Source organism: Alligator sinensis, unplaced genomic scaffold (assembly GCF_000455745.1).
Source record: "Alligator sinensis unplaced genomic scaffold, ASM45574v1 scaffold73_1, whole genome shotgun sequence".
Taxonomy (NCBI): domain Eukaryota; kingdom Metazoa; phylum Chordata; order Crocodylia; family Alligatoridae; genus Alligator; species Alligator sinensis.
Window position 1 is genome coordinate 4,178,379 of NW_005841838.1, and position 12,636 is coordinate 4,191,014.

Consider the following 12,636-nt stretch of genomic DNA (forward strand, 5'->3'; position numbering starts at 1 on the left):
ATGTTATAGGATGTAAAACTACTTCAACGGAAGTGATACCTGAACCCAACCTCAGAACACTGTATGGTCCAGTTGCTAGTATACTCGCATAGGATGTGGGAGACCCAAGTTCCAACCAATGCTGCTTACTTCAGAGCAAAGATTTTAACTAGATATCTTCCAAGCCTCCCAGGGAAGTGAGAAGTGAGTTTGTATGTCCTGAGGAGGTAGATAGATCTGAATCTGGTGTCCCACATTCTGGAAGAGTGTGAGTATCCTGCCCACTAAGTTGCTGGCTGAAAAGGAGGTCCCATTGATTTACATTTGTTAAATATATCAAACATATTCTTATCGCAACTGAATTCCTTCCCCCTGCATGGTCATGGGAACTGGTCATCTGTTTATTGGGCTTTTGCAGGGCTGAATTTGAGCCTGGCAGAGAGAGAAACCATCCTCACCTATTGCACATACTATTTTCAGAAGTGGCTGAGAGGCACTGACAGTGCTTACTTGATAACACAAAGGCTAGAGGGGACTGATGGTAAAACCAGGGAGAACTCAGGGCACACTCTGAGACCCTGACTGGTGAAATAATACATACTAGGTGCATCTACATGTGCAATTAATGTTTATTGTTCCAGAGATTTTTTTGCTCCCAGGCGTGATGTTTGAATATGCACCCAGGAGCAAAACACTCCAAAGCAAATAAGTTTATTTGTGCGTAGCATGTGGAGCCCAGTCAAAGCAGCCCAGGCTGGCAAGGGACCTGGGGGTCAGCCTACCAGCCCACAGCCACTCGAATGGGGCTCCACATGCTGCTGAGAGGCTGTCTGGGGCAGAGGGTGCTTCAACATGGGGGCTGCCTGCTGGCAACTGGGACGGCATCTGCATGTGTGCTGCTGCATATGAAAAAAGTATTTTACAAGTACTACCCTGCTACAGAGCTTATTAGTTTTGTGCACCATAATAGGGGTGCATGTGTAGATTCCAAGACATTTACTGTGCTGTTAAATAGTCAACTACGCAGTAAACATCTTGCATACATGCACTCACTGACAACGATTTCTAAACAACAGACTCTGCAAGTTACTGTACACTGCATGCTGTGTAATTGCAACTGCTGCTGTACACTATTCTTTTGCACACAGGAAGTGCTAGTATGTTACTGACCCGGAGATACGTAGCAGTCGGGGTATAGATGTGAATCTTGCCCTCTTTTTCATTGCCTTTGTTTTTGCAGAACATTTCCACCACCAAGTTCTTGATGGAAATGGCTTTCCCAGATGTTAGCTCCACAGTAGACAGATAAGCAGAATGCTGAGGTTGGTGTAATTTGTGAGAAGTGTACAGATACAGCCATGGGGTGTCCATTGTTAGTGCACCTGAAAGGTAGTAACATAGCATACATTTGAAAATGGTAAAAAAGCTGGATCTCAGGCTACTTGTTTCCTAAGACCACAAGAAAATTAACAAGAGTCAGGTGTTATAGGGAGTTCCTACTCCGTGTTACCCTATGACAGGGACAGCTGACTGGAGCGAAGTGGGTAGAAATAAGCAGCCAATAGGGAAAAAGAAATAGTGGCTCCAAAGTGGCAGAAAAGCTGCAGGCCACTTACCTGGAGTTAGGCTGCTGGCAGACAATAAGGCAAGGGGGTAAGTTTCAACACTGAGAGTAGGGCCAGGTAGCAGAGCTCAAGGGGCAGCAGGAAGACAGCTTTATTGAGAAGCTAGCTTTGTTGTAAGACAGGGCTACAGAGGGCAGGATCCAGATTAGTTAGCCTGCTAATTGATGAAAGAAACCTAGCTACAGAATGCAGGGTGAGAACTGTAATGAGGCAGCCTGCAGATAGGGTGCAGGCTGCATGAGCAGTGGGTCTGTTAATGAAAAGGGGGGGAAGCCTCAAGGCTTGTTAAAGGAAAGACCAATAAAGCCAAGTGGCTGTGGAGCAGCATACCCACAGAGCAGACAATAGCAAACCCCTGAGCCTAGCTCCTGGCAGCAAGAGGATCAGGTGACCAGAAAAGGGAGGAGTCAGGGGCTATATAGGGCTAGCCCAGAGCTAAAGGCGACACTGGCCCTGATCTGGAAGGAGCTCTGCTGAGCATTCTAGACATAAGTAGCTGTACTCTGTAGGAGTTGATGTTTTCATCCACAAGATTTGGGAGTGGCTGAAGGAGAGGAGGAGATGGCCATAGGGACTGTAAAAGGAGTTATCTGTAATTTGAGTTGTGGGACCCATCTGGTGGCAAGGTATGGCGAAGGTGCTAGAGGGCTGAAGCTGAGAATACAGTGAAGGTGCCCATTGCATCCAAAGTACAGAGGCAAGACCAAGATGTCCAGAGCACTAAGGCAGGTTCAAGGGGCCCAGACAGAAGGAGAGAGAGACTAAAAGTAAGGTTAACTAAGACCAGTAGCAAAGAGCGACACCTTGTTCAGGAAAGATTAAATCAAACTGATGCAGCCTGATGGTGAGCAGAGCAGAGTTAACCACCCATGTCTTAATCTGAGAACAGCCTCCTAATTCATATAAATAATCCAGGCATGTCAGGGCAGTAGCCTGAGGAACCAGTAGCCAGGTCTACAGGCTGTTAGGGGGTGCCATGACCATCTTCTGGAGGCTAACTTTGTCACACATGACCTTTAAAGTGAAGGTACATCTTTAGCTTCTTTGTAAATTAGAAACTGCAAATGTGTGTAGACTAATTCTGATCTTATAAACTCTATCTGCCATGCTACTATAAGTTTATTCATGGCCATGAACAGATAGGAGACAATGTGGCTACTGGCTAAACATGGGTTCTATTGCATAATCTGCTCCAGCATGAATAATCTATATTGCCACTGAGCAAGCAATTATGCAGCACATATTCACTAGGGCTGTGCAAAGCTTCGGTCCCTGATTCGATTCGGCAGTGATTTGGCCCGATTTGGTGGCCGAATCTCTGAATCCGAATCGAATCAGAAGACGCTTTAATTTCTCCAAATCGAATCGGAACCCTCTGAATCGATTCAGAGAGATTCGGATATAGAGACAGCTTTAAATGTTTTTTCTACATACCTCTAGGTAGCAGGGCCTCATGAATGCTGTGATGCTGGGGCATGTGGAGTGTCCCACAGAAGCATGGGGGTCTCCCCAGTGCACTCAGCAGCAACCTGGAAGTGGACCAGAAGCACTTCTGGTCCACTTCCGGGTCCACCGGGAATCGTGTGGGGGCCCCTCCCCCCCATGCCTCCCCAGCTCAGTCACTGGTGCCTCCTGGGTCTGGGGGGCCACCTGGGGTCCCCCTGCAGCTGATCGTTGAGCTGGGGGGCATGGGGAGGGGGCCCAGCACACTCCCTGTCAGACCCGGAAGTAGACCAGAAGTACATCCAGTCCACTTCTGGGTTTGCTGCTGAGCACATGGAGGGCCCCCCACACTCCTGTGGGATGCTTCATGTACCCCAGCATCTCAGCAATCACGAGCCGCTCCTGCTACTTCAAGGTATGTAGAAACAGCTTTTAAAGCTGTGTCTATGGCCGAATCGCTGATTCTCCAAATCAGCATTGAATCTTCAGATTCTGATTCGGCTGAATCGAATGAGGGACAGTGATCCAAATCAACGAATCAAATCACTGTCCCCGATTCAGGCTGAATCCGAATCGAATAGGGCCCACTTTGAACACCCCTTATATTCACATGATTATTCTCACACCTGACAGGATACCACACTTCAGAAGTTAAGTTCTACAATATGTATATACATTTTGAACAAGGTCTACTGCATATCTTGAAATGCCATTTAGCTGTGCCAATAAAGCATATTGTTTGTGATTTAGCTAGTAAGATGAAGAAATTTCATCCAAAGACTGAGGAAAAAGTGATTCATTGCTTATAATACATTAGGTAAATATCTGCCATATCAAGTGACTTGTAAGGCCAGACATTAAAAAAGTTAATCTCCAGAAGCTAATCCCCAAAACTATTTGGTCAGGGAACAAATTCAAAGCTAGTATATTCACTTAAAGTCTACTGAACAACACTATGGTAAATTCAACCTTCTTACACCTTCCTGCTTGATTTGGACACTAAAATTGTCTAGGTGTAGGCTTGCTTTGAAAATGTAGGCATGAGGGGTAAATCCACTGACAGAGTCAAGTGGTATTCTAATTCACATAAATGTAACCTTGCTGAAATGTAAATTTACACTGAACCTGACCCACTTAATGTAATCAGTAAGGGCTAGACCCAAAAAAGTATTTGTATACCTAGGGACCTTGTTACACCTATGTTGTAAGCTGAACAAATGTTAATCAGCTTAGTGCTAGAGCAGTTGCACCTTAAGGTGAAAAACCATCTCTGACTATCCTTCACTTGCACAGATGTGACTTGCCACTACAGGCTTGGTGAGCAGGGACAGGACTAGGAGCTAGGCTCAATGCTCCCACTGGGCAGAGCAAATGTCACAGCCCTGGAGCACCCAGAGGACACAGCGCCTCATGCCACTGCCCAAACTAGCTCACTGTTTGAGCTCCGAGGGGACTGATTCTTTTCTTTTCTCCAGAGCCTGCACTCCTGAGCCACCCCCAACGTGGGCTGCCAGCCAGCTGGGCGCTGCTTGAGCTCTGCTTGGGCCCCTTGGATCTCAGGCAGTGCCCATCCTGCCAGCAGCCTAGCTGGCAGTGGTGCATGGGGACAAGCTCTAGAGGAAAAAAAAAAAGGGTTGGGCCCCCCAGACTCAGACCTGAATGTCAGTAGTGGGCATTAGAACAAGAATTATTGTTCAGCATGTCCCTGTACTCCTGCTGATGGCTAAAACGTGTATAAATTATTGAGAACCCCCCCGCTATAAGAAATACACTTCTTGCTTCTCATATAACTGCAAATGTAAAATGCAGAATATAATAATAAAGACCCAATTCTTGGTATTTTTTCTCAAGAAACAATTTCTTGAGACAGAACATTTAAAAACTCACATTTATCTCTCTCTTTTGGTGACATACACCAAGGTGAATTATTACAAGTATAAGTATGAAGGAAGATATGTGAGGTGAGGTAATACCTTTATTGGACCAACTTGGATAGTAAGGAGAGAACCCAAAATAGGTTGGTCCAATAAAAGATTCTCTCACCAAACATTGCTTCTCTCATATCCCTGTACTATTATGGCTACAATCACACTATATGATTGAGTGTTTAATAGACAACTGAAAAGATCCTTTCAATATTCTAGTCATTGTCCCCGGTGTGTTTTCTTTTCCTTAACACCAGTACTGTGAATGTGGTCAGTACCTTCTAGAGCAAAGACTTCAAACTGTGACTTGCCCTTTATTTACTCTCTTCATGGAACATTTTTGCCTCTAATCAGATTGGACCCACAGTTTAAAGGATAAGCCCCTACAACTAATCCACAAAATCCCAGCAGCATATCTGCAAAAGAATTTCTCAAGTCACAGATAGGAAACTTTTGGTGATGCTTCACCTTCCCACTTCTTAAGGTAATTTCTGGAGGTATCTTTCCATTGCAGTCCTGCCACAAATGGCATATGGTCATTATACTGCACCTTAAAGTTGGTGCTACTCTCTGAATAACCCTGAGAGATACAGGAGTGCTGCAGCTGGGTTCTGTAATTCATCTGCTTTTCAGGGACTTGCAGGCTAAACTGGAAAACACAAAAAAATCAAATTAAATTTAGAAGCATCTTTCATCAGAGTTGTCAAGGCCAAATGAATATTTGCTTGGGTATGAAGTAGCCATGGAAGACACAAGTTCAAGGCAAAAGTCTCGCCAATGCACATTTGTCATTTTTTGTCAAAGCTTTTCATGGGTTTTTTTAACCTGGTACAGAATTAGAATATAATAAAGGGATAGTCTGTCTGTCTGTCTGTCTGTCTGTTTGTAATGCTTTTGACCAACTGCACATGCACTGCCGAGAGGGCAGGCAGCGATTGGCTGCATGGGCCCAAGTTTGAGCTGCTGCCAGGGAAGTTTGTGGCAGTGGCGAACACACCCTGGCCACCTGAGCAGTGGGGCTTCCCCACGCCTCCCTACCTGAGGTCGAAGGGGGGGGTGTCATGGTGGCAGCATCCCCCCCACTGCCCATCCCCCCCACCCCCAAGAACAGCCACCAAGAAGGGAGGGAGGGCAACTGGGCAAAAGGAAGCATGGTGGTGGCTGTTATCAGGGCTGGGTGGCAGGGGGGAGGGAGGGAGAGGAGCAGGTAGGGGGCCCCGACAACAGCTGGTGTGGGGGGAGGCAGTGGTGATGGAGGGAGGCTTCATGGGCCTGGGAAGGTGTGGGGCAGGGGGAGGTGAAGGTGGGGTATGGTGGCGGCTGTTGTCAGGGCCAGGTGGCAGGGATGTGGGGAGGGGAGGGGGGGGGTCACGGTGGTGGTGCTCCCCACCACCCAGCTGCGACAACAGCCAGCAAAGAAGGAGAGGCAGTGCGGAGGGAGGGAGGGGAGCAGGGAGGAATGGTGGGAGGAAGCCCTGCTGCAAGGCGGAAGCAGGTGTGGGGGAGGGAGCCCCTGTGCCAAAGGCTACAGGAAGTGGTGGTGGTGGAGGGAGTCCTTACATGGCTGGCTCCAAAGGGTGAGCAGGGAGCCATGTAAATACTCCTTGAAATCCATCATTCTTGATGGGCAATTAGCTAGCTCATATATATTTGTTAGTTATTAACTTAGTGTCTGATCCAGAGTTCACTGGAATCAACAGAAAAAAAAAAAAACGTAGTTTTAATGGGCTTCAGATATTATCATAATTTTTTTTTTTTTATTTCAAGCACTTGCAAGTAAATTATATGCCTTTTGCAGGAGACCGCAGCTGAAATAAGCTCCAACATGTATACTGTGCTTTATGATAGTGCGAATACAGGACACATAAAATGGCCAACATCTGTCTAAAAGTCTGACATTTATTTGCATGTAGAGCTCCTGGCTGAAAAGTTCTGTAATTTCTATAAAACCTATACCTCCCCTCCCCCTGCCCTCCCACCAGCCCCTCCACTCCCCCAAACTAATACAAAAGTTTATGTGCATGGGTTCTTTAATGAGTCTTTACAGATTTACATAGGAACACACTGATTGTTACATGAGCTATTCTCCTCAGTCTCACAGTAGCCCATGTTGTACATGTGACAGGAAGGCAAACTTCCACCTAGGCTCTACTGTATTATTGGCAAACTTACCTGAACCTCAACAGAACAGTTGAGGGTTTTTCCTGTTTTGTTTTTCTTTTTGAAATAGCAAGATCTGTCTCTCTTCATTGCTCTGGACACATGAAGTCTAGCAATTGTAATTCTACAATTACATTCTACCTAAGTGTTCTATGTTCTCAGTAGCTTACTATATTTTACTGCTAACATAACAGATCCCACTGCAGCATATTGTGAATCAGACAGGCTTAAGACCCGGAAAACTGGTTTGCATAAAATGAACCAACTTGAAACCTTGCACAAAACTCAAACCAAATCAAATCTTAAGATTTTTATTGAGGTTTGACAAGAGTCCAGCTAATGGGTTTCTTGTTGTTATTTGTCTTACTTTTCATGGATTTTTCCCTTTCATGGTCTCAACTGGATACAAGCCTTCTCAAGATCTATTTTTTCCTTTAAAGACTTAATATGGTAGATTGACTATTTTAAAAGGAAGCTTCTTATATGGTACATAATGCTTCAATCTGCTTTCAATAAAAAGCTACTAAGTGAATTAAGTTTTTAAGTAATATTAAGTAACCAAGTAATATTAAGATACAAATTCTGATTTTGTACAACTCCAGTGGCATATGCTGCACAAGATAAGGATGGTTCTAAAAACTGGCTACCTCAATAAATAAGCCCTCTTCCTCAGAGTATGCTGGAGGTGTACTCATGGTCGTAGCTACTTGCTTTAATAACAAATGTTTATTTTTTATTGTCTGAAGAGCAAAAGCAGTTAAGAAAGGGAACAGATTGGAGTCTTGTCCTCTTTGCTTCAAAAGAACTATCAGTTACTGAATGCAATTCATTTGTACAAATGTAGCTAACAGAATAATTTGAACTGCAAAACATTTATTCCTAGTAACAATAACCAGAATAGGAAGAACTAAGCTCTACTCTCAGATCCCAGGTTAAGTTTACTCATCTATAAATCAGGAAGAAATGCCTTTTCTCTTATAATACTGGGCACATTTAATCTAAAAAGACAAAGCAGGATACCCATTATGCCATTTACAGAATCACTTCTTGGTGCACAGCTGTACTTTATGCTTTGCCCCCCATTTTTCTTTCAATTTGCCCTTTACTTTTGTGAAATGCCAGTACTTTTCCCCAGCAGATGCTATTACCTCCATGAAGTAGCTGGCTAGGGAATGACTTGAACTATTTTTAAATGTCTGGCTGATCAGCAATTTCTTCTTGTTGTTGATTTCATCCCAGTGTTTTCCATAGTTCACTTCCAGGTGCGAATGGAGCCGGGATGGACGTTCTTCATGCTGTAAATGAACCTGAAGAACAAAATCCATCATCTTTCTATGCATTCTGATTCCTCTTTAATTTAAGGTGTTGTATAGATATAGAACATGGACTAAGTAGCTAGGCAAAGTGAGTTATCTTTCACAAGAGCTTCATGGAAATTTCTTGCAATTTTTTTTTTTTTTTTTTTGAAACAAAGCCAGTTCATGAAACTCCTGAGAAGTTTCAGCTGAAACATTTGGTTTAACTAAACTTTCACCAAAAGCAAGGCAGAGTTCTCTGCCATGCTTCCTGATAAACTGTCTCAGGACCAGGAATGTTGGTTTCATTGATAACTTCACTGCAGGGTCTGGGAAGCTTCCAGTTCATGAAAAAATTGCAAAATGTAATTTTTTCATCCAATTCAGGCCACAACAAATTTCAAAAGAATGGAAATTTCTCACAAATAAGAAACCCTACTTTTTAACCAGGTGCACGGATCACATTTAGTGCTTAGTATTAACAATGTTTAGCTTTTAGAATCATTAGGATAAAAGGAAAGGGTCATGGCAGAATTTACTGAAGGCAAGATTCGAAGTTACACTGCCTTCTGGCAGTTTAGAGAACTGGCCACTTCCAAAGGCTTTAAGCTAAAAGTTAGTTTCCATAGAGCTACATTAAAGCTCAAGTGAAAAGTGTTACAAACCCAGGTAAAAGATGCTAATTTCTGGACACAAGTATAACAAAAACCATGATTTTGATGGTTACTGTGTGCAGGCAAATCATATTATTGTCAGCATCTAAGTACTGGTGTTGCAAAAGGATATGCAAAAATACCATACAAACACTTCACAAAAGATACAATTCAAGAAAACAATTCATATACAAAACCAAAATCACTGGAGTTACTCTGAACTTATAGAGGTATAAACAGGAGCAGAAATTAGTGACAGATTTCTGATAACTTCCCCACACATAAAACTATAAAGAAACCCAAAATGAGAAGATAATGACTGTCCCCAAACTAGCCTCCACCGCACCCTTATGACTGAAACCCTACAATTAACAGAAGGCATCATGTTGAACTCTACCTTATGATTATAGGCTGGAGCTTGAGTACAGTGAAGCTCATGTCCTAAATCCAGTTTGTAGGCTTCATTTGGACCAGTCTCCACCTTGATTTTCTGCCCTGCATTACATTCATGTTGAAGGTTCTTTGCACCTGCTGTTTGAATTAACAAACAACACACACAAATGGTAAGGGTTTTTGAATAAACCATCAGAATTAAGTCAATAAAGCTCCAAGTCTCCATTCTAGTTTTTTATTCATCTAGGCATAAAATGACATTCTTTTTTATAGGATTATTATTTTTGTTGTATTCTAAATATCTCAAGTTAGAAACATGCTCAAGTTGTTAATAAGCATGCACTCACTACACAGGTGCCGCATCTACATGGGATGCTGACTGTACAGCTGTTACAGCACCATCATTTAGTACTTGCATACACCAGTATTAAATGACCCAGCTTTGCTTTTTGGTGACACTGACTGTGCAGTAGCTAATTACTGCTTTGTGCCACGTGACACTACTGTGCAGTAGTAACGAGCAGGCTGTGCGAAGCTTTGGTAGCCGATTTGATTCGGGGGAGATTCGGCCCAATTCAGCGGCCGAATCTCTGAATCTAAATTGAATCAGGAGACCAGTTAAAAGGTCTGAATCAAATCGAAAGTCTCCGAATTGATTTGGAAAAGATTCAGTGCCACTTTGGAGATTCAGCCATAGACTAAACAGGCAGCAGTCCTCACTACACTGGACTGGACACAGCTGCCTCCAGCTGGTAAGACTATTTTGGTGGGCGGAGGCAGGGAGGGGAGGGGTATGGGGGGCAGATCAATGCCCCCACAGCAAGGGAGGGATTGGGGCTGGGGCTGGGACTGGGACGAGCTGCACAGGTGGGGTCGGAGGGGCGCAGGACTCATGGAGGGGAGTTGGGGGGGAGGGCACAGACTGTGGGCGCAACAGTGTGGGGAGTGGGAGCTATGCTCTGCTGCTGCTTGCCCAGTCAGGGTGGGGGCGAGGGATGCGATGCAGGCGCGCTCCAGGTAGAAGGGGGCAAGCGGCAGCAGGGCATAGCTCCCACTCCCAGCAGTGCCATGCCCATATCCCATGCCCTCCTGCCCCAGCTGTGCAAGCAGCAGCAGGGCATAGCCAAATGGTTGCCCTGCTGGGCTGGGGGAATGGGATGTGGGCAGTGCAGCCACTTGCCCAGCCATGGAAGAGAGGCATGGGCACTGCTACTTGGCCAGCTGAGGGAGGGGAGCGCAGGATGTGGGCGCTGCAACCGCTTGCCCAGCTGGGACAGGGGGCATGGGATGCAGGCAGGATGTGCTCAGGGGTAGGTTGGGGGCTACTGGCTGGGCTACTGTTTGAGGTTTATCCAGTTTCCTCGCTGGGTTTTGCCACCTGCACAGAGGTGCAGCTCTCCTGTTATTAGTATGCAGGTAAGTTCAGTTCAAGCTACAGTCCATATGCTGTCTGCAAAATGCTGGGTGAGGCCATACAAGTTTTGATTTCTCCCACAAATTCTACTAGAAACAAAAATCCTGAAAGGTAAGCTGCAACATACGATTTACATACGCAATTGGCTGACTCAGGGGCTATGTTTATTTTATACTCTAATAAAATTAAAGATATTTCCAAGCTCAGGAAATTGGAAACATCTGTCATCTTACAGCAAAAGGCAAAATGAAAATGATCCAAGTATTTAGTCTGGTTTTGCTTAAGGAGAACCAAAGCACTGCTTATGTGTTTATTCCGCTTTGTATTCCTGTTTATCTTCCTCATTTTTTTCTCAAAAACAAAAATTACAGAAGCATCAGCTTTTCCTCTTTCATGGAAGTGTTCATGGGTAAAGCCTTTGTGAGCCTTAGTAAATACTATGCTGCCAGTCTTTGCAATTTTACTGAGACTTGCACAATACTGGGATTTTTTTCTTACAACCCCAGCTCCTGAAGTTACCCAAGAACTGCAGCTTTCATTTTAAACAAATGGTAAGTTTCTTGCCCAAGGGATTGCTGAGAAAAGCTAAGAAATGTAAATCCTTAAGAATCAAGCTCCAAAAGACATGTAAAATGAATGCCAAAATAATGATTTTGTAACATCTCACGATAGTAAAGTAAAACCTGTCATTTTGAAAGCTTCAGATTGGCAGTACTCCAAATGCATCAGGACTTAGTCTGAAGCTCAAAATATTTGCTTTGAGTTGTGGTAGGGTTAGAGTGATGATACTGTAGCTACAAAGGTCCATATATGTGAGAGACAAGGATTTTTTTGGCAGCATCCTTTACTGGTCTAACGTCTCTCACAACTAAACAGTTAGTCCAATCCTTCCTTTTTGTGTTCTTGTAACAAGGTATTCAGCAGAACTTGCAGATCCATTAAATCTGACAGGCAGTACTGCGAGTACTTCTACTATGGTCTCAAACTTGCAACCGCTACACTGTCAACCGTATACCTTAGTGACTGCACCACTCCAGCCCCAAGTTGGTCCAATAAAAGAGAACATGAAAAAGTCCTTGTTGCTTGCTTTGTGTTGATAACTGCATGAGCCAGAACAGCCACTGCAATATGCAAGCAGTATGTAATCTTTTTGTTACTTTATTCTGGGACAAGAATGTATGAGTTTTCTTGCAATGTAATATTCTTATTAGCATACCAATTTTAGTGAAGTGATGGGGTCACAAGTGAATTTTGGTTGACACGATTATATTTTTGTTAAGAAAACTTTGCCAGCCATATTCCACAACTGACACCAGTCCTTGCAATTTGCAAATACCTATTTGCCAGGTTTTAATACATGGTGTGGCCAAATATTGAAGCTATTGTCATGTAATTTCTTTGAATATCCCAGCATTTCTAACCTACACACTGTAGCTAGGAAAATACTGTCAGCTGTGCGCTGGAAAAATGTCCTCTTTTTTTTTTTTTTCCAAATAATCAGGTCTCAGAGTTTGTGCTCCTATTTTTTTTTCACTTTTCAATGGATTTACTGGGATAAATATTTGCAGAAACTGTGGATTTTAATAAAATATTAGAAAATATATGCAAAAAGCACATTTTAAATTAACTCTGAGTTTTCACACTAAGATGCTAAGTGTTACATTCATCCAATTAGTACAAAAACGCATCACATTTTAGAAAACACACAGCTTAGAAATCACGTACAAAATGTGGCCACATTTTTCCCTA

General features: G+C 43.6%; 1 protein-coding gene across 1 annotated transcript in view; it reads right to left on the minus strand.

The window, feature by feature from the left end:
• LOC102383324 overlaps positions 1-12,636 on the minus strand; it is a 186,712-nt gene that overhangs the window by 86,195 nt on the left and 87,881 nt on the right. Inside the window, exons 26-29 of the mRNA XM_014519708.2 lie at positions 9,478-9,611; positions 8,281-8,439; positions 5,441-5,621; positions 1,150-1,361 (exon numbers count right to left, since the gene is read on the minus strand). Of these exons, the coding sequence (XP_014375194.2) occupies positions 1,150-1,361; positions 5,441-5,621; positions 8,281-8,439; positions 9,478-9,611 (686 nt within the window). The remainder of the gene's footprint in view (positions 1-1,149; positions 1,362-5,440; positions 5,622-8,280; positions 8,440-9,477; positions 9,612-12,636) is intronic.